Source organism: Camponotus floridanus, unplaced genomic scaffold (genome assembly GCF_003227725.1).
Source record: "Camponotus floridanus strain SB8 unplaced genomic scaffold, Cflo_v7.5 scaffold2, whole genome shotgun sequence".
Classification (NCBI taxonomy): domain Eukaryota; kingdom Metazoa; phylum Arthropoda; class Insecta; order Hymenoptera; family Formicidae; genus Camponotus; species Camponotus floridanus.
In genome coordinates this window covers 4160249-4183499 of record NW_020229325.1, presented here as the reverse complement: position 1 = coordinate 4183499, position 23251 = coordinate 4160249, and the positions used below count along the sequence as shown (strand labels likewise).

The following is a 23251-nucleotide window of genomic DNA, read 5'->3' as shown; positions in this document are numbered from 1 at the left end:
ATACAATGTTTGGTCTTGATGGCGTATACAATAGCTAAAAGCGCTAATGTTTACATTTCGCGGTCTTGGTATCATTCACATGGCGACACTCGAGCAAGATAGTAGTGCGAAACGATACTCTTCGTATATTATCGAATTTATTATTAATTGGATTATCATGATTTTCAATTAGATTAATCGTTCGATTTTCATGATTTTCAATTAGATTAAAATTTTTCGATTTTATAATTCGTGTTAATATAATATTAATAAAACGCAGCATTTGTAATGAATAGTGCGCAGCATTTGTAATGAATAGTGAATTTGAAACTTTATATAAATATCGAACGAAAATAGTACTTCTCTCGTGTCTTCTGTTTCTTACGATATGTTAAAATGTGCGTTTCTCATGTAATTATTTCGCTATCGGAAGTGTCGAGTGAATGCAAAGTGTCTCACGATCGTTCCATGTATAATTAATTATTATTATTCGTATTTTCGGAAGTGAATGTGAGTGCTACGGAAATGAATGTGAGTGCTAAGAAATAGCAAATGATGAAAAAGAGAGAAAAGGGAGAAAAGCATCGAACAACACATACGGAGCAACGAAATATAAAATGTAAGTTTATAAATTATTTATCATTTATGTTACTTTTAGACATATTGCTTGTTGCTTTTTTACCTTTTCGAATTTATTCTTAATTATCATTTAACATATAACGCATATATAAAAAATATTTCAGTTTTTATTTTAAAATATTCCAAATAATATAATAAAATATTTTTCGTATTAATTAATATTTCAAGATAGTTCAATATTTTATAAAATATTTCACAATAATGTAATTATTATATACTTTATATATAAGAATTAGATATTTTTAAATAGACTGAATTTTTATTAAAAGTTTATATTTAAGATAATGTTGGATAATTATAATTTACAATATTAAATATCTGTTTAAAAGGCAAAAAAATTGATTGCGCGTAATAATTAATTTTACAATCAATTAATTTAGATACTTAATTTTATTAGAAAATAGATTTATAAAAATATTAAAATTGAATGTATTTGCATTTAATTTGTGTTTGACCTTTGCGTAACGATTAATATTCGCGTCAGATGTTCCATATATCGGTAGCATCCCGAATTTTTCCTGACCTAAATAATCCGCGAGGACTGCTGAGCTAAATACTCCACGCGGACTCAATCGATAGCCAATAATCATAGATCCTCGATCCTTAAATCCAATAGAAAACTCGGATTTTGTCATTCGCGAAGTATCTCGCGTCTTATTCGCGTTTCTTCTCGCATCCTTGTTACACCCTTGTTGCATCCTTTTCTCTAATTGCTTTTAAAGGACAAGCTCGAGCGAGCCTCGACTCGGCTTTATCTATTGTAACTCGATATTCAGATAAAAACTAAACCAAAATAATACCGATTTTCATGTCCACCTGTCATCACTTTCTTATCGCGTACAAGATTTATGTCTCAATTTAGTTACTCGCACAAATTTATTTCATATGTTTCAGTTACTTACATACTCGTTTGTAACCGTGTAGTTTTGAGCATTTTCTCTTTAAACTCGATTTATTAAAGATGCACTTTATATATTATTCATATATTACAATTAAAGCAATCAATGTCATCTATATAAATGTTTAGATATACTCTTTTGTTTTTCAGCTATAAAATATTGTTGTAATTAACATACATTAATTCATTGATAATTTCGATTTGCATTTAGAAAAAAATATATTTAAAACATTTTAATTATATCTTCTAAAAAATTATTTGCAGATTTTAAAAACACATTTATTGTTCCATATAAATAATTCGCAATGTTATAAAAAGACACAATACTTATTTGAAAGAGAGGTACGTTGTGTTACATTTTTAATCAATAAAAATTTTTATTGATTCAGTTTAAGATAGTATGTTTTATATATACAATTAGACAGCTTTCTTATCCAGATTGCTTTTATCTTTCGGTCGACATTTCGCATATAGAAACGGAAATAAATAATAAGAAAAAGAGTTAAGCAGTTATGTATTAATATGAACGCTATTGCAAATCTAAGCAGCAATTGTGATAATAATTATTCTATATAATATATACAATATAATATTATATACAATATAATTATTATATAATTTTCTCATTGTTATTTATTATTCTAACATCTCTGTGAATTAGATTCTAATTTTCCTTTATTAAAGAAAATGATCGTCGTGTATCTAGTTTTTTATTCAATAATATTCATATAAGTAGACATTACAATGAGAAAAAAAAATTTTATTTTAACTAAATGCTTACATACTTATTTCGTACATGACGTAAAAATCGGAAGCGCTATAATGAGTCAGATTACATTATTGAATGATATAATCAATCCCACACACAAATTATATAAAATTATATATAATATATATTTCTCTCTTTCTCTTTTATATATATAAATTATATTATATTATAAATTTATATAATGCAACCCCCCACGGGTACACCTTGACGCGGTGGGATGGCTCAGTACTTGGATGGTGCCTTAAGGTTTATTTTAAATTTTTTTTATTTAGGATAAATCTCAAGGAACTTGAAGGGGAAGCTAAGTACCCAGCACAGCATTGCCACGAGTCGCACAATGTCTCATATGTGGCACTTGCATTTGATGCGTTGAACGCATTGCGTCGTCGACTTTCCGTCGTCGGTGCCGTGAACGTATCGCGGTCGGTGGCGTCTCGTTACCGCGTTTTCGCGTTTAGGTTTCTCGTGTTATCGCATTTTCGCGCTTCCGCGTTGGACTTTTCGTATAAAAATCCCAATTTCATTATTGTCACGAGTCTCTACTTCCGATGCCAATTAATTAGGATTTCGAGTTTGCATACGTTGCGCTATGCAACGTACACTCGTGCTTTGTGCTCCGTCAAGTGATTCGGTCGGAATTGATTACAACTCGATCGATTGTTCGGAATGATCATCAATGCGTCCTTTATCTTTGCTCGTCTACGGCCACACGCACTGCGTGTGTTAATCCTGTCGAGGAGTCGAGTGGATTCCCCTAGACATGATTTTCGCTCGGTAAAAGAGGTTGTCTCCCCATTTTCTAAATTGCTGATTGTTAGCATTTAAAAAATGTGGGTATCCTCTTCTTTTGCCGTCTACTAGCCTGGTGTAGCATTTAGCAATCGCGAGAGGCATAATATGTCTGGGCGGAGCACCTGAAATCGTGCTTAGCGGTCCAGGTTCGATACGAGATAGGATAATTATACGCGAAAAAGAGTTGGTGGAACTTCATTTTCCTCTACTTCCATCAATCGTTTCCTCTTCTTTCCGGTTACTTAATCCATGCTCGTTGTATCGTTGTATTCCTGACCTGTTGACTCAAAGCTGATTCTCATAAATGAAATGGGATTTTCGTTCGTACCGAAACCGGGAGTGTCGTTCAAGGTATATATATATGTATATATTAAGTATATACAGTAGGTATGTATATATTAAGTATATACATCGCGCGACTAAATATAAAATTTTTTATCGTACCGAAGTAGTGCGGGAAGCACTTAGTATCACGCGTAAAAGTGCGAAAATAGTGATAAAAATATCGCTCGTGAGTGCGGGAGTGCCGTAAAGTATCGCGCGTCCAAGACTGAGAGGAAGAAGTGGTCTAGGAGAGGCATCGGGCTCCGGCAGAGCAAGCTTCTGGTAAGTAATTTATTTATTTCTAATTGTGTATTTGTAATTGTATATTAAATATTAAATATATTTATTATAATTTAAATTAAACAATTAATCGCGTAATTTGATTTTTTATTTATATAATTTAAATAAGAGAGAACTTTGAAGAAAAAGATTTTTATATAAAATCTATAATCTTATAAAATTAGCTATATATAAGCTTTTATAAAATATTAGAGAATTATTAGTAATGTTTTTCTAAAATTTATAGAATTATTTTATTAATTTGCTATTATTATATGTATCGAATGTAAAATTCAATACATGTAATAACTTCTGAAATATTAATTATTTGGATGTTATTACAATTTAAATCTTCTATTTTTTGTAGATCAACCTAACAATCCTGATGATCTGAGAGGAGGCGCAGACTTAGGAAAGGCATCCTGCATTGGCGGAACAACCTGATGGTGAGTACTATTTATATTATTTATTTATATTAATTATTATATCGCTATATAATAATTTACTTTTATAATGCATGTTGACATTATTTTAATTTTTTATAATCCATCATTTTTATGTAGTGTATCATATTAAAAAACTTTGCTTTAATTGATATAAATCTAAGTTATCAATCTATTGAACCATATGTAATGTTTAAAAAGACCAATGAATCATACTATAGAGTGAAAATATAGTAGAAAATGTATAAATAATGTGGAATTAATTTATTTTATCGTAAATTTTTATTATAAATTTTTTATTATAAATAATATTATATATTGTAAAAATTGCAATCATTTAATTTTGATTAATTTGACACTATATAGCATTATATTAATTAAAGCAAAGTTATATTAAGACGATAACAAACGGTCATAATATTACGACTGTAAATGAGCGTAAAATTATGCTCATGTATCGGTGAAAATAAGTAGCTGGCAACGGAAGGAGTTTTTCTCCTTCATTGACCTATAATACAAGTCAAAGCTATCCTTGCTTTTATCCTTGGCTAAAAATAGTCTAATGCCTGGATATTCGAAAAGTAAGTTAATCTAAAACGTGCAATGGCACATAATAAACGCGTAAATTAAACGGATAAAATAAACGGGTACGCATAAAATAAATAATAACATATAAAAATAAACTCAGAAACTCACGAAAAATAAAGAAACACTGCGTTCGTGTAATAAAATCCTAATTAGAGCATATTCCCCAAATCTAAAAAATCGCATATTTCTGCTGGTTTAATTTGCAGAGCAATTAGGGCTGTTAGGATCATTGAAACTATTAGGATCGTTAAAGTTGTTAGGATCCCTTAGTAGGATTGTTAGGTAGGATTATTAAGGTTGTTATGATCATTAGGATTGTTAAGATCACTAAGGTTGTTAGGATCACCAAAATTGTTTGGAATGATTAGGATTGTTAGGATTGCTAGATATAATATTTTATATAGTAGAATTATCTATTTATTATAACTTTATTATACTAAGACTGTGAATTAATTTTGAGGGATTTACAATAAATGGCGTAACTTATGCTATATCGCATCGGACACTTCTGACACATACTTCATCGATAAAAACGTGTGAGTATTGATTTCGACGTTTCAGAAGTGGTGATTTCGATACAGTTGACAAAGAATGCCCTGGTCAACCGAAAAAGTTCGAAAATGAGGAATTGGAAGCATTACTCGACCAAGATTCATGTCAAACGTAAGATGAACTTGCTGAATCGTTGAATGTTGATCGCACAACAGTTTCTAAACGTTTAAATGCACTCGGTATGATTCAAAAACAGGGAAATTGGATGCCATACGAATTGAAGCCGAGAGATGTTGAACGGCGATTTTTCACGTGCGAACAATTGCTTCAACGGCAAAAAAGAACGGGTTTTTTGCATCGTATCATCACTGGCGATGAAAAATGGATACGCTACGATAATCCTAAGCGTAGAAAATCGTGGGGTTTGCCTGGTCATGCATCAACATCGATGGCAAGGTCGAATATTCATGATTCGAAGCTCATGCTCTGTATGTTTGGTGGGACCAGCTTGATGTTGTGTACTATGAGCTGCTTCAACCGAATGAAACCATCACTGGTGAAACCGAACACAATTGATGCGTTTAAGCCGTGCATTGAAGGAAAAACGGCCGCAATTCGAGCAAAGGCACGATAAAGTAATTTTTCAACATGACAACGCTCGACCACATGTTACTCGTGTAGTCAAAAAATACGTAGAAACGCTGAAATGGGATGTTTTACCCCACCCGCCATATTCACCAGATATTGCTCCATCGGATTACTACTTGTTCCGATCCATGGAACACAGCTAAGCAGCGCTTCCAATCTTACGAAGATACGAAATTGGATCGATTGGTGAATAGCATCAAAAGATGAGTTGTTCTTTCGACGCGGAATCCGTATACTGCCAGAAAGATGGGAAAAAGTAGTGGCTAGCGATGGACAATACTTTGAAAAATACTATAATATGTACACAATTTTTCATAATAAAGCCTTGAATTTACAAAAAAATCCCTCAAAATTCACAGTCCTACTAATGTCTGTAAATATACACCTTTAACAGTTGGTCTCAATATTACCCACTATAATAGTTGTAAATTTACACAAAAATTTTTTACAGTGTATGCAGGGCGCAATAGGCGATATGCTAAGGAGCATTATGCCGTTAATAATACGCGAATTACGCAGACTACACTGACTTTGACACGGAATCTTAATAATGCACTCACGATATACTGTTCAAGAGTGATGAATCGGAATCACTCAGCTGACGATTCGAGCGGCACTGCAAAGCACGAAATATGTATTTTCGCGACAGCTGAAATGTACTGATATAGTTATATCGCACCTCTTTTTCTCGATTGTTTTTATGAGTTCGCTTACTCTCGCGTGAGGGTAACTGATTTCACTCGCACTCTAGGCACTTCTGTTCATCTCTCTTACAGATCCGGCTCGAAGGATCATTCAGTGTAGCCGCGCCTTCGATTAACACGATCGCATTAAAAATATTTATTTTTTTCGTCGGTGAGAGAGATAGCCGAAATCACAAGAGTTAAATTATTTTTATGTAAGAAAACCAAATCTTCTCTTATGCGGCGTCTACAATGAGATTTTAAGGAGACTTAAGGCGTAAGACTTAAGAAATTTACCAATAACAGTCAAGTATTAAGAGAATATTCGATTGTGATTGATCAATTTCTCAAGTCTTACGCCTTAAGTCTCCTTAAAATCCCATTGTAGACGCCGCATTACGGACCGCCCAAGCGCGTTTCGAACTTCAGCTCGCGAGACAAAGTAATATTTTTACGGACAAAGGTGAGCGCGTGTGCTTCGTGTGACTTCTAGTTGTACAATGAATCTTTTTGAGAACAAGGAATAAGATAGCAAATTATCCAAACAAAGCATCGAGTCAGATCGTTCGATTATTTCGATCAATCGTAGATCGACAATGATACCCTGTTTGTCTTGATCTGGATATTGACTTTTTGACGTAGAGCTCGAAAAAACTAAATCAAAATATCTGCCTTTGCTCGCAAAAATAACATTCGAGAATTATTCGAGAAGACTCTTAAATCTAACGGTTTTATAATATAATACAGACTTACTTGAACAACTTTTTAATTTCTTTGTTATTTTTTAAAGGTGAGTGAAAAACTTACTAAAAAGTTTACTCGTAATAATAACTAGTATAATTATTTTTTAAAATATTACTTATTTTAGAGTATGTGATATTTAATGTGATCCGCTGATCCTTCCCTAGTAATTTCTTCATCGCCTTCTTTACCCTTGTCTTTCGGTATCATTGATTCAAATTCTCTGGATTCCTCAATTGAAGATGTCGTATAAGTACTCTTCTCGTTGAACGTAACGCCTCTAATTACCGAAATTTTTTTGGTACTGGGATTGAAGAGGCGATAGTTCGCAGTATTTTATTGATATTGTACGAGAATAACTTTCCTTGCTTTAATATCTTTTTATAAGGCGTAAATAATATTAATAAACGCTTATAAATAAATTTTAAAATATAAAAATTAGTAAGAAGATAGTAAAAAAAGGAACTGTGTGGAAAAAATATTCTATGTAAAATTTTGAGTTAAGTTTATTCAAGATTAAAAGAAAAAGATCAGTGTTTAAGATTGTAAAATTAATTTTCGTTTTGAAAATTATGAGATTATAATTAATTGCTGATGAACTGTTGACTCCTGATATGCTATAAAACTTTATTTTGCACATTAGAATTGCAACATTAGAGATCAGTTCCATCGGTTAAATTTTTCACGTGATGATTCCTTTGTCCGCAAGAATTTATATTTTCCTGCATAGACATCTCTCCTAATGTAATAGTGTGCGTTGAAGCACTTGACGATATTGTATTCGTTGTGGATCGAGCTTTTGTAATAAATCCACTGCATCCGAATCGCTTCAGTAACATCCGTTTGATTTTCTTTTGGCACACAAATATGATAAATGTACAGAAATTTTGTATAATGTCCATCAAATTAATAGCATATGAGGTGTAAATTGATAAATTTCCAGACAACCATGTTGCTGTCATCAGGAACCATTTTATGCCAATTACTATAAACAGCATGATAAATAGCTTCAGATACAAATTGAACCTGCAAACAAACATACATATAATAACAATTATAAGTATTATTAATCAAGTTATCTTTTTTATTTTTGAATTCATCAATCACATTACATTGCTTCTTAGCTCACAATCAGTGAGCAATTGAGTTTCTGCATGCTCCTATTATATATAATAATGTGATTCTCACTTTACCTTTTTTTAATTAGATTATATATTTTATATATAATTGCATATAAAATTTTACAAAAAAATTATATATGCGAACTTTATCTTCTTTTTTCAAATTTGATTTTTAAAAAATTAATGAAAAAATATTCTTTAAAAGTATCATTGAAAAATTGTAGTCGACCAAACTAGCAAAAAAAATTAAATTTATTAATACGACGTTTCGACCATATGGTTGTGGTCTTTATCAAGTATACACGATGTAATAATAATCAAAAGGCAGGCGTTAGTGGTAAAATGTACGCTAATGTACGCTAAAATATCTCGAAAACGATCAACTATAATGAAAAATATGTAAGGAACAAAGTTGTAGGACTAAATAAAATGTACTTAATCATGATAAGAATTTGACCGTAGATGAAGTACTCAAGGTCATATGAAGGTCAAGTTGATTTTTTAAATGGAACTTTCCATTTTTTTTGTATATTCTTATAGCTTATTTCAAGAGCTTTCCGAATAAATATATAATTAAGTATTATTTCTTTAGATATACCTCGAGTTATAAGGCTTGAAATTATTTCTTAATTTTACATACATTTTACAAACTGTCAAACTGTCAAATTATTTAAATGATACGAGTAAAGCGAATAAAACAATCAATCAACAATGCGAAAAACAGACAACACATTTCGAGACTTTCCGGTATCAACATAATATGCCTTTATAAAAAGGTAACAATTAAAAGAAAAAAAGAAGCAAAAATACTGTCACACAAATTATCATACCTTTCTTTTATCAGAATTGATTAATTATATAATGTTGTTAATAGAGATGTTATTAAAAATATCGACACGAATATCATTTACAAGATAGATTATTACACATTGATAAATGTTTATTAGATACAGACCATTTTTTATTGTTATTATATTGCTTGCTTTCTGAATCTGTCAAACGAAGGCCTGTTTCCTTTTCGTAACGCGCGATCTTCACTGCCGTAGAAATGGACAAGCAAATGCTACTAATGATACAGAAACATTTGATTCCGTAATAATACAATAAAGTTGCTTCTTTCTCTGTAAGTATAATATGTAAAGAATTTTCTATTTCTCATGATATATAAAAATGCAACATTAATAGATAATAAAAAATAATGATATATAATAAATCGATTCTATAATAGATGCAATCTATTTACTTACCAGCGAACCAGCAATCACCTGCGTGAAATCCCGGTCGCAAAATTTTCGGCAAATATTCGGAAGCAAAATCCATAATGATACAGATAATAGCGAGGATAAAAGGTATACCCCATGCATAAATCGAATAAAGAACTAACTTTTTTTTTTCTCGATTTGTGACGTTTCTTTGTAACGAAGAAAATCCTCTGCAAAACGTAATTTACACGTCATATTTAATCAAAATAAAAATCAAATAAAAGAAATTACAATGTAAATGCGTGTTAAAATATGAAAAACTTAACAACTTACCTAAATGTCCACCACATGTCGAAACTCATTATATTTAGCCAGAAAGAGTTTGTTAAAAAAAAAAAGTAAGTGAAGAAAGCTATGAAAATAAAATAAATAACATTTTAAACATTAAGAACATGTTAAAATGGAATTTATAATTCCCATTATAATTTTTCTTTAAAAAAATATATATATTTTTCTGAACTAAAATTTTATATTAATATATATAATAAATATTAACATATGTAATAAATACGTACTGATTTAAATTAAATAATAATTCAATTCAAGATGTAACTTTTTTAAAATACAAAAAAATATATTTACAAAAGCTTACTTAATTATATATACGCGCTTGTCAAAGTTATATATCAAAATATAACTAAAATTTAAATTTTACTCACTATTAATCCTTGCATTTTTAAAATTTTAACAAATTATTTTCAAGTTATTAAAAAGAACAATTAGAGAATAATTATTTGGCGAATGTGCACTAGTATGTCTACCAAACACATATATTGCATTGATTGCATAATTATGTGATTTAGATATACTATACCTATTGTAACACAGATGGGATACTCTACAGCATCCAATTTAATAAAAATATGTGCAATGTGGATTGTGTATGCGACGAACAAGGTACTGCTATAACTGCGCAACATGAAAGCGTGTACGTTCCGGAGATCTGACAATATGGAATACACCAGAAATATTGATATCAAAAATAGTATAGATACAATATGGAAGCTCAAATATATGATTTTTATGTTTTGAATCAACGAGTTATCAGCTATTTCATTAAGGATCTCGTCACGAGTCTCTGAGCAGATAGTTACTTCGAATTTATCTCCCTCTGTAATGGCGAGACAATATGATGTCGATTTAGCAAATATTTTGTAACAAGATATATAAAGAGAACCGTTAGCAAAAAACATGTAATCGTATTGAGAACCATTGGGAAGCTGAGTGCGATTTTCCTGACATGGATCATAAATAGTCAGTTGAAACAATTCGTCTACCGTTTTATTTTCGCTCTGCAACGAATCATTCGTGTATTTATACACATTCGGAAGAAAGTATTTAATTTTTTCCGGGATGCATATGTCGTCATCTAGGCGATCGCCAGGAGAACAACAGAGTTGAATGCAAGTAATATTGTCAAGTTGACATGTTTCATATGAAACGATGTTACTTATATTGCTTTCTTTATTGGAATTTTCAAAGAATTCGTGTGACGTAGAATTGTTGTTGTCTTCAATATTCATCAAATTTCCATAAATTTCCTGTGATGTAAAATTTCTTTTATAGTTGGCATTTGTTGAATTCGTTTGAGATCCCATCGGTATTTGTTTATCACTCATATGATTCTGTGTAGAAGGTGTGCTAAGTTTATATCGTATCGTGTCATCATCATTACTCATGGAAATGGTGTGAAATTCATTCTGCATATTGTCGTACTGCGTATTGTTAGTAGATTTTTCATACAAATCATAAGACAGTGTTTTTATTTTGTCGCCATAGTTTGTTGTAAAGTCTAACTCATATCGTATCGTTATATTATCATTTTTCTCTTCGTTGCTCGTGAAACTTTGCTCAGATTTCGATAACGAAGCGATGAGTAGAAAAAACGCATAACACCAAAATTTCTTAAAATTTTTTTCATACATTGTTAATATTATCATTATGGATCGAATTTACACCTGAAAAATACATATCTGATTCTTATCTACAGTAATTTTATAGTCAGATGTTCAAATGCGACGATATGTGAATTATTAATTGGAAAATATAGTTAATATCGTTATAAAAAAATTACATTAATATTCGCGATGATTTGATCATGAAAAATCATTTTATCTTAGTTTTTACGATCGAAGAAGTTACTTTTGCAGAATATACTCTCGCATATGTCTGTTACGAAGAGAATTAATGCTGATAGAACAGAATCTCGATAAGGACCGAAAGATATTTTGATTCTTTTAGTAATGTGATGCTGGGAACTGTTGTTAGGCTTTTGAATCATATTCTTTTATTTCTTTCTAAAATATATAGTTTAATGAATGAATGACATGCGTGAATTCTTCATTTTTAAATATTTGATTTTAAAAGCTTTTAATAACTTTATTGTTTAATACACGATCAATTTTTATCTCACTAGGTTCAAGAAAATTAATACTATATCCGGTTTCGACTTCTCTTTTCGCGACGAATGAAAGAAAAATGCGCAAGAAACATGTACCCGCACAAACGAGAAGATGAGACTAACCGAGGACGACAAATCGTACGAGTAGTAGAAGAACATTCTACTGTTGTACACATACATATAACTATTACATATACAAAGTAAAATTTCATTGGCAAACTTCTACAGACGATAGCTGATCAATTAAGCAGCGAAATAATGCTGTATTTTATATGTTTAATGCTTGAATAAAAAGCCTTTATATTTTTAAAGATACTATTTTAAAGATACATTAAAATAGAAAATATATATTAATATACAGCAGCATCCAAATAAGATATTATTTTAAATACTTATAATATACTTATAATATTTTGTAAATTTATATTAGATGTTTTAGTTATTTAAATATTGAGTTAAAACATTTCTTTTAAAAATCAATCAATATAGCATATGCTTAAGAAAGATTCTATTTATATCTAAGAAATTTATTAATTTTATTGTTATTTCTAAGTTACAAAAAAGATGTAAGAAGCAAAATATTATACAAAGATTGTAGAAAATGCGCTAATATATCAGTTATTATTATTCGCTAAAATTCCGCTCTGGTAATAATCTATTAATATAAAAACCGGTTTGAATTCAAGATTTGTGTTTTAACAGTTATCTCATGATTATTTATTTAATTGAAATTTAAAAATAACGATAGGTCAGAAAATATATTAATATACAGCAACATCCAAATAACATAAATATTTTAAATATTTATAATATTTTGTAAACTTATATTAGATGTTTTAGTTATTTAAATATTGAGTTAAAAAATTTCTTTTAAAAATCAATCAATATAGCATATGCTTAAGAAAAATTCTATTTATATCTAACAAATTTACTAATCTTATTGTTATTTTTAAGTTACAAGAAAGGGGTAATCAAAAGATTATACAAATATTGTAAAAAATTACGCTAATATATCAGTTATCGTTATTCGCTAAAACTCCGCTCCGTTAAGTATAATCTGTTAATATAAAAACCGGTTTGAATTTGAGATTTGTATCTTAACAGTGATCTCATGATTATTTAATTGAAAATTAAAAATAGCAATAGGTCAGGTGGTAATGATATGACTTAATTTCATATTCGATTCTGATTTTTGACAAAGAAAAGAATCTTCTATAAAAAAACATGTATTCGAACAACAGGATAAGATTACTAAGGACGATGAGTCGTCGATAAGAAGTAATCTAATGCAAACCATATGACATATTTAACGATAAAGAAACGATATGATAAATTTCTGTATAATAATTTGAGCATTTTGAAAAATCAATATAAATTTTAACATTTATCATTTTAATGCTTCGATTGGACATCGTTACATTTTGTGAGAATTACCGAAACTCTAATTAGATTTTCGGGTACAATGAACAAATCATGAAAATGTTTAATTATACCAGGTGTATATATATATATATATATATATATATATATATATATATATACATTTATACAATATGTATATTGTATAGAGTATATATTTCTAAAAAGCATTAATATCAAATAAATGCATGCTATAAATAATTTGCGAAAAATAGAAAAGGAATAGAATTGAATCATATACAAATAAATTGAAAGTAATTGGCCATTTATCTTGGAATAAAATTTCGAAAATTAAAAAATCAATTTTACAGCTCGCATAAAATAAATTTGTCTTGTGATATAAAAGGATGAAAGATGTAAAATTTGTCAAATAAATAACGCTGATATCAACAATAATAAACACTTAACGAGATAAACTCTTGATAATCATTTTGATTTTGTTTATTTTTTACAATATTTATGTAATGAAGTTTTCATAAGTCTCCCTCTTGTACTATCGTTATTTTATTCCATCATATATCTTTTCTTACGCAATTTGACCGGCATGTATTATCTATGCAAATGAAATATATTTTTTCAGTAAATCCTTCAAGGATGTTTTAGAATATCCATTATCGCAGATAATATCGATTACGAGCCGCGATATGTAGTAAATCCGAAAGGACTCAGTAGCAAAGGAATGTGATAATGTTCATGAGGATTTTGTACATCGAATACTATATCAATCAACGGATACATCGAATTGGTCGAGTTTCGTTTAAAATAATCATTCACTCGAAATTCAATCTTGAATCTACCGGGCATAGAATTTTCTTCCTCGTCCTGTAGTAGATCTGCACAACGTCCATTTGATTCTGTTATACTATAGAGAAAGTAATAATTAATAACGTGATAAATATAAAGTCAACAACTTTTATTATTTATACTTTTATTATTTATTTATTAAATAAATTTAAACTAGTAGAAAGTATCTTTTTGATGCAATTACCTCATGAAAAATAACATTATCAATATTATCAATGTAAAAATAAAAAGTACGATATGTAATAAGAAAAATACGTGATAGTATATATATATATATATATATATATATATATATATATATGTATATATGTATATATATATGTATATATACATATTATATATATATATATATATATATATATATATATAATATATATATATACATATCTTTCTATACATCTCTTTCTTAGAAAAAAATCTTGAAAAGATATTTACCAAAAGTATAATGCAGAATATATACCTCTCTTTTAAAAAAATCCACTTATCATTTTCGAACTTGTAAAGACGTACTGCCAAACCGTCAGCAGGCAACCCTCTACTAACGTCCAAAATGTGCGTAGTAATACTTAACTTCGCTTCATTCGGATTTACAGAAGTGATCATCTATTATAAAGAGGTATAAAAGAAACATATAAATACAAATGATTATAGTATACAAATTTAAACAAATATATTCAATCTTTATATTTAACTTTAAAGTTTTAAAAAATTACAGACTAATGATATATGATTATAAGACTAACGATATATGATTGTAAGACTATATTATATAACGATATATATGATTATAAGATATTATACCCATTTTTTTGTAAATTAAAAATTTACAAAATTTGAAAATTGTTTAAAAAATTGATGAAAGATTCGTGCACAGAAAGATTAATATTTTAGATTCCATATACGATAAGAAGTATAATAGAATGTAAATTCAAATGTTCAATTTTATATTGGACTGCTTATCGTATATAAAAAACGAGTGAAAACGAGCTAATAAGAACTAAATAATAAGCAATTATTTTTAAAAAATTTCTTTAATTATTGAGATATTCATTTTCATTTCTTTTCGGATCTTAAATATAACTATCAACAAATTATTATACATCATGTAAAAAAATAGATAATATTACAAAATCGTCTCATAAAAATACATTTGCAATATTAAAAATCATATTTCAATCTTCAAAGAACTCAACAAAAAATAAATATAATCTACTTTTGGTTTCATTAGGAATAAGAACTTGATAAAAAATTTAATTTTATAATATCATATATTCTTTTTTATGCAACATATAAATTGTGGACAGCTACTAATGATGATACAAGCGATTGAAAATACATTTAGATAATTAAACAAATCTTTTAAAAATAATTGTGCATCACTTTTTACATCGTTAGCATAGTTTCCTCGTCTTTATATTGCTTATTAGATACTTTTGTTATTTCTGATTGATTTTTCATTTTTATATATACTATATATATTTAATTTTTTCATATATTTTAACGAGATTTAAAAAAACGTTAAGATACCTACTCTATTGTCGTCACGTCGAACACTCATGTTGCAAATACAACTCACTGTTCACTTTGATCTAATGTACAATTTTAAAGAACAGATACAGATAAAGAGAGATATTAAAGGTCGAAAGTGAAGAAATATCAACGTCGCGCATAGATAAACTGATATTTATTAATGCCAGCTTTATTTCAATTTAACAAGTTATTTTTTAGAAAAATACGTGTAAAAACATGTGTACATATATTATACATATGTGTAAATGTGTGAATATATGTGTAAATTATGTATATTTAATAATAGCGATAGCAGTTTGCAATACTATATAGCACACATAGCTGTTACCAAATGTATCGTTTGAAAAAAGAAAATTTTTAGATCAGAAAAAAAAAGAAACTATTGAAAGATAAAAAAAAAATAAGATGCTGAAAATAAAATATTTATATTTCTAAAGCTAATATACGTTTTATAATTTTAAGTTAATTTTTTCTTTTTTTTACATTATTTTGTGCAAATTGTCATAAAAATTCACCTTATAATAAAAATAATTCTAACTATATACACATTAACTCTTGTATGTTATATATATTATAGCAAAAATACTTCTTAATAAATATTCTATCTATCGCATCTTATTTTTATGAAAGTATGCAAATAATTAAAATTTTTTTTCTTTTGTTACTGTTAATATTATTAGTGTAATTATTATACTTTAACATAACATACCTTATATTTATATTTATTTTATACCTTATACTTAACATACTATTTATATTTATTATTGTATATGACACACATATAGTAATATAAGATAGTAATTACACTAATAATATTAATAATAACATAATTAATAACAAAAAAGATATTTTTTAAGAAATATGATAAATGTCAATTATATTATCAATTATATAATATGATAAATGTCAATTATATTATACTTATTGTGAAGATAATCACATTCTCGCAATGCGAGCAATACAAATCGCAAAATCTTCGCTTGCAATTTGTTTATATTGTAAAAGTATATGTTCGATAAAAAATTGTACTTTAGGTGCCGCGATAAGTCGAGTAACCAAATGGACTCAATAAAAGTGGCATGTGATAGTGACCATTTGGATTTTTCACGTCGAATACGATTTCCACAAAGGGATACATAGTTTCTATTCTTCGCAATGTGAAGTACTTATCGACATCAAAATGAATCTTATAACGGCCAATTGTGCAATTTACCTTCTCCATTAAATCGACACAGTAGCCTTCTGCATTTGTATTGCTAGAATAAAATTTTATTTTTATTCACTTATGACTCCTATCATAATTTCAACACATTCCAAATTTCATTTTAATATTTTATATAAATATATGTATATACTTTATTTCTTAGCCCACATATTATTAAAATTAAAATATCAAGTTAGTATTTTAATAATAAAATATTTATCGTATATATTAACTAAAAATAATTAATTTTAAAAAATAATCAATCAAAATTATTATCATCAGAAATTGTAAACAGAATTTAAAAACAAAGAAGATATGATGGAGATTTTGCTAATTCTATTCAAAAAAGTATTTAAAAGAAAAATGCTCCTATACATTTGTCTAACATAAAAACTATATGTTGAAAATAAATAAAAAAAGTGAAAGAAAATAAATAGTGACAGTAATATAAATAATAATATAATAGTTATACAAGTTAAAGAATTACATACCTCTCATTCAAGAAAGTCCATTTTCCATCCATCAGTTTATATAAACTGACTTGTAAACCACTAACGGGAATTCCTTTTGTGTTGTCCACAACGTAAGTGGAAATACGTAATTTTTTCGTTGTAGTAGATTTTATTGGTTGTTTCCCTAAAACAACCTAAAATAATCAAAAGATTAAATAAGAACTTTTAAACTATGTATTATTGAGAATGAAGAACTCATTACAAAGTAAACTTGAAGTACAAATAAATAATGAAACATTATTTTTTCTATTTGAGATAAACTTTTAACAAAATCTTAACTTAAAACTTAGTCATTGAAATCTGAAAAATTTTAACAAATAATGAGAATCATTATTTCTATATATTTATTTTAAAAAATTTGATATATATATATGTTTCGAAAAGTAAATATATAAACCTTTTTTCATCCTATATTACATCCTATAAGAAACGATTCATGTATCTTATATTACATCCTACATAAGGAATAAAATAAAAAAATTAAGGGATTTTTTTCTTACTTTCTTAGATGACAGTCCTTTGATACTAGCAACAGTTGACTGTTGATTAGTACTAATAATTGGCTGCTGGCTAGTACTAGGAACAGTCGGAGATTGGCTAGTGGAAATAGGTGGACTCGTTTTTTTGATCTTGTTCGATTCAGATATTGCAATGGTCTTTTTCTGATCGGCCATCATTAATGGCTTACCCTTGAGTTTAGTTAACACGTATTGTGTGCCCGGTTGGAACGTACCACCGGTTAAAGTAAACGTTTTGTTTCCACACATCAAGGTAATAGTTTTATTATTTTTAAGATTAGGTGCAATCGGCAAAAGATTGATATTTTGAGGCGGTGTTGATGAGATGTTTGTATAAGTCGTGTCCAATACCGGCAATAGACCCGTAGAAGTCACGATTAAATCAGATTTAATATCTTCCTGCTATCAAATAATATTATTTTAGATATAATATTATTTAAAATTTAATTAATGGCAATTTTAAGTATAAAAAATTCAACTATAACAAAATTTTCCATATATTACAACTATAGAAAGATTTCCTTTGTAATAGTCATTGAGATTTTGATGACTGCAGCATTCATTAATTTTTAATGCGTGAATTTTTCTTTTCATTGAAAATTTGAATTATCACTTACGAGAATTGTCGATTTCATATCAGATCTAATTTCCATCTTTTCATTCTCCTTCAAAGTTTCTTTGGCATTGTCTGCTGCGTCAGAAAGAACAGGTATATCTGGATTAGCTGACTCTACTATCATTTCCATTTGTACATCTCCCTGATCCTCGACTTCCTCTTCGAGATATTCGTTATGAACATGAGCCATTGCTTCAGCCAATGTATCCCGACATTTTTGCTATATAATAACATAAAAATTCAATGCAGAAAACTCGACACACAAATTCTTTGCTAAGCAAAATTATTGCCTTCTATTACATATAATGTATAGAAGGTAATAATTATAACATAACTTACATTGGATAATTTGGTTTTCTTTGCTACAGGTTTCATTTCTTCATCATCGGATTGCAATTGTGTATACAAATCGGTAACTATTTCTTTCTCTGTCTCTTCTTCATCATCCATTATTTCTTCATCATCAATTATTTCTTCAGCTTCCTCTTTAACATCTTGTATTTCTATTTCTTCTTCCTCATCTATGTCTAGTGTTTCAACAACAAAATCATCATTATCTTCTTCATTCTCTTCATCTCCTTCTGACTGAGGATCATCCACAGCCTAAAATTCAAAAAATTTATATATAACTATAAAGTTTAATTTAAATGATTTATGTTTTTACTTTTTTATAGCTAACAGTACTTTAAGATTAACATCATTTATCAACTAAGAAAAATACTGAATATAGAACGTTTATCTCAAAACATATGATTAATCTTAATTAATCTTTAAAAATCACATATATAAGTCATTTTGAGTCTATCAATTTATAATAAGAATATGACATTGTGATTTAAATGTGACCAGGAACAAAGCAAAAAAATGTGTAACTTAAGGTTAATTATTTGATAATTGTAGATTACAAAATAATATATTAAAAATCAAAGAGAGAGAAACTATTGTCTCACAATCATTGTATAATTGTTCTCGGATAAATTTTCATGACTAATACATTGTGTTCTTGTTTAAAATCTAAAATATTGTACACATTATATTTTCATGTATAAGATGTCCAATATATATACATTTATCCTACATTTATCTTTTTTTTTAATACAGTTACTCATGAAAATATTTTGTAGTTATGCAAAAATACGAATTATACTGGCTGTATTTCTATTTGATAAAAAATGTCAGAAGTCATTTTCTTGATAAATATTTTTAGGATGATCCATCAAATATGGGATATCCTATATGTGAAGATCAATGAAAAAACAATCCATAGAACCTCAACTTCCTCAGTAAGACCCACTTCGAGTGCGTTCGCATCCCACTTCCGAGAATTCTTCTTTTCTTCTTTGTACGTTAAAGCCGCGCGCTGATGCTTCATCGTACATGTATGTTTTAGCAGCGACAGACGATGCGCATGCAAATTCTTCTTGCAATAGTTGCAGTAGGCACGAGTTGGTTGATGTGGCACTGAGGTCAGCCATCCTGAACAAAAATATCTTGAAATTGCCGCATTTTTATTATTCGTAAATGTGCATTGTATAAAGAGTATCTCAAAATTATCATCTCTACTTATACGTATACCTTTATATGATAAAAGTGTATCTCTCTATAAGAGTGTGTGTATAAATTATGAATAAAAATGTATTATGATTATACATAATACATATAATACAATATAATTATGTATAGTAAGAATTATACATATATGTATATAATATTATATTAAAATACTCTCTAAAGTTTATAAAAAAAGAAAATTAGATATTTTAGAATGCTATTTGTTATTTTGAAACACTTAGAAACTTCAATTAGGAATAGAATAATTCTCAATCTCTTTTTTGATTATATTTTTTATTATTAATCTATTTCTATATTAAACTGTAAAATTACACAGTACACAGTAAAATTAGTCATATTCGAAGAATTTATAAACTCGCTAAATTTCTAAAAGTGAAAATTTATATTCCATGATATCATTAAAATTTAATTCATGTATAACAAAGATCTTTTTTCTTAAATTTTAATTTTATTTGATAAATTATCAATATTCAGTTTGATTTTCATCTTCATTATAGTTTTCCATCAAAGTGCTCTTCAATTTGTAATGTAAGATGAGTAAATTGTACTGTGTAATTTCTTAATTTTTTTTTCATTGCATCAAACTCTCCTCTACGTATTGTTAAAACAATATGTCTGCAAAAAGGCAATAGAATTATTCATTAGCAATAAATCATCTCAAAACCAAATATATATATATATATATGTATGTATATGTATATATATATATATATATATATATATATATATTTATTTATTTATTTATTTATTATACCCCAAATATCATCAGCAACTATAATATTCTCCCCATTCATTACTTAGAAAAACTTCTCATCAAAAATCTTTTGACAATTAAATCTGTACAATTGTCCGCGCAATAGCCAATCATTTTCTTAGAATAAAATCAAAAAGTTTGCGAATTCAATAATAAAGCTAAATATTCAATCTTCGATCTTTAACTAGATTTCCTCTAATATCAAGTTTCTATTTGAGTTTCTAGATACAACTAGTTTCTACATGATAAAAAGCAAAAAAAGTTCCAATGCGAACAAAATGGGATACTAACGAGTATACCAACGTATAATATATATTAATACTAGTCTAAATTAACCAAATCGTTCATCTCTTTCTTTTGACGTCGTGACGAATACGAGATGGAAAGAATGGAAAATCAATCGAGATCGCCTTCCCAAAATTTACTCTTTGGAATAGAATTGCGCTCGATCAATCCAATCAGGACAAATTCACGTTTCCTACTCTGATTGGTCAATCGAGTGCCACTACTCCAATAAATTGAACGCAACCCAAATCGATGAAAGTCAATCCATGAATCAATTCATCGGCGAAGTCGATTGATCCGTGAGGATCACGTTTCAAAATTTCCCTTGAAACAGAATAGTGTTCGATCAGGATAAGAAAATCTTTTATTCTGATTGGTCAATCGAGCGCTATTCTACTCGCTACTCCAATGAATGAATTTTGCAACCAAGCGAGATCAACCCTAGAAACAAAGAAGCATGAACGACACATGCACACACGCATAGAGAGAAAGAGACACCTAGAGAGAAAGAGAAAGAGAGAGAGAGAGAGGAAATAGAAATACCTTTGAAATCCTGCATTTGCTCCCATTCTTTCCTATAGCGTTGCGTATACACCCGGGTCTTCGCGTGACTGATCTTCCCCGTTGGCGTGAGACGCGGGCTCGTCGTGGTCATGAGGTTGCACACCACGGTCGTCGCCTGCGGATTACTGATAACCACTGGTCGTGGTGTTCCGCCGTCCATGATTCGTGATCCGCGCCGAATAATATTCGAATCTCGTTGCTAACGTTGTATACAAAAATCCGCCGCCCTCGGGAGGATGTACCCAAAATCGCAGCGCGAAATTACTAAATAGTTTTTTTCCGCAGCTCGTCCACTCATAACGGGTGGGGAGTCAGTCGGAGCGATGGCGTTCTCTAGCCTCGCCTAGTGCCTCGATTCTTCCCTAGTTGCAACGGAGGAGCTCGGCCGTTACTGACTGTCACTGGCGCGGGATAAACGGCGTTCTCCTCATTCGACGTGGCAAAGATGGAGGCGCGTCGCAGGGCTGTATCTATCTAGGGAAAAAAGGGAGAGTTCGGAAGTTCTCGATTAGATTAGATTCGTCGGCTTTTGAGACGATCGAGCGTCTTTAATAGAATCGTTTAACACGTCTTTTGATATAGAATTAAATATAAATTTAAAATTAAATACTAATTATGATCAATATTAATTGGATATATTTCGATGCGCTTTTAAAGCTACGTTACTGATGGGTGAAACGTAAATTGTTTTATCGATATGCGCGCGCATCACCGTCAAAACGTACCTTACTAAAATATACGTGAAGTCCACGAAGGGAATATGGTACTTTCTAGTTTATAAATTAGTGACGGGATATTTCCTATATTATTATAGTGCTTTATAGCGGGAAAGCGATTTTTGGAGAATAAATTTTATTCTGCCTGAGTCACTTTCAGGAAATGCGTCGTTACTGCCATCTAGAAGTTCCTGAATACGTTTCACTCCGAGATAGAACTTTAACGTTCCTCTAGCATTATTTATACTAGGAGATCACGAAATCTAGAAAATTAATGATCACTAGCTTATTGAAAGGCGATGTTGGTTGTCCGTTATTGCACGATTGTTTTAAACTGTTTGCTATATGAAGAATATCGTATATGTTTTAAGAATTCAATAATAATAAAAAAGATTAATTTTATTGTTGTTCTATTGTTGTTTTTATCATAAGATAAATATTATTGTTATAAAATAATTTTATATTATACATAAATAATTATATAACATCATTATAATCATCATCTCTTTCATCCAATTAATTTACACAATGATTTTACTCCTCAATCAATTTTAAATTATAAATTTATTTTAAATAAGAAGTAGAATATGCTATATATTTTTTTAAAGATTTATACATATATACATATATATATATATATATATATATATATATATATAATCAAAAAAGAGAAAAATATAGAATAAGATAATATAACA

The 23251-nt window shown here is 28.8% G+C and overlaps 3 protein-coding genes across 7 annotated transcripts; all 3 read right to left on the bottom strand.

The window, feature by feature from the left end:
• Window positions 1–7928: 7928 nt before the first annotated feature.
• On the bottom strand, window positions 7929–11583 carry LOC112637730 (G-protein coupled receptor Mth2-like). The gene is made up of 5 exons (XM_025407986.1): window positions 10473–11583; window positions 9932–10010; window positions 9644–9828; window positions 9352–9517; window positions 7929–8301 (listed from the first exon to the last, which is right to left on the bottom strand). Exons 1-5 carry the CDS (start codon window positions 11581–11583, stop codon window positions 7929–7931), a joined length of 1914 nt encoding a protein of 637 aa, XP_025263771.1.
• A 2187-nt stretch (window positions 11584–13770) lies between these two features.
• Window positions 13771–15906, bottom strand: LOC105252729 (5-hydroxyisourate hydrolase). 2 transcript variants are annotated; one of them, XM_011260263.3, is made up of 3 exons: window positions 15814–15906; window positions 14743–14885; window positions 13771–14340 (listed from the first exon to the last, which is right to left on the bottom strand). In XM_011260263.3, the coding sequence occupies exons 1-3, from the start codon at window positions 15838–15840 to the stop codon at window positions 14109–14111; spliced, it is 402 nt and encodes a 133-aa protein (XP_011258565.1). In that variant the 5' UTR covers window positions 15841–15906; the 3' UTR covers window positions 13771–14108. The 2 variants fall into 2 exon arrangements, with proteins under 2 accessions (XP_011258565.1, XP_011258566.1); XM_011260264.2 differs by having other exon boundaries at window positions 15810–15854.
• Window positions 15907–16707: 801 nt separating this feature from the next.
• Window positions 16708–22304, bottom strand: LOC105252731 (FK506-binding protein 5). 4 transcript variants are annotated; one of them, XM_011260272.3, is made up of 8 exons: window positions 21817–22003; window positions 20989–21714; window positions 19933–20138; window positions 19002–19265; window positions 18664–18882; window positions 18029–18448; window positions 17508–17662; window positions 16708–17068 (listed from the first exon to the last, which is right to left on the bottom strand). In XM_011260272.3, exons 2-8 carry the CDS (start codon window positions 21026–21028, stop codon window positions 16843–16845), a joined length of 1530 nt encoding a protein of 509 aa, XP_011258574.1. In that variant the 5' UTR covers window positions 21029–21714; window positions 21817–22003; the 3' UTR covers window positions 16708–16842. The 4 variants fall into 4 exon arrangements, with proteins under 4 accessions (XP_011258574.1, XP_025263798.1, XP_025263799.1 ...); XM_025408013.1 differs by lacking the exon at window positions 20989–21714 and having other exon boundaries at window positions 16709–17068; window positions 18029–18445; window positions 21817–22304; XM_025408014.1 differs by lacking the exon at window positions 20989–21714 and having other exon boundaries at window positions 16709–17068; window positions 19957–20138; window positions 21817–22304.
• Between the last annotated feature and the right edge of the window lie 947 nt (window positions 22305–23251).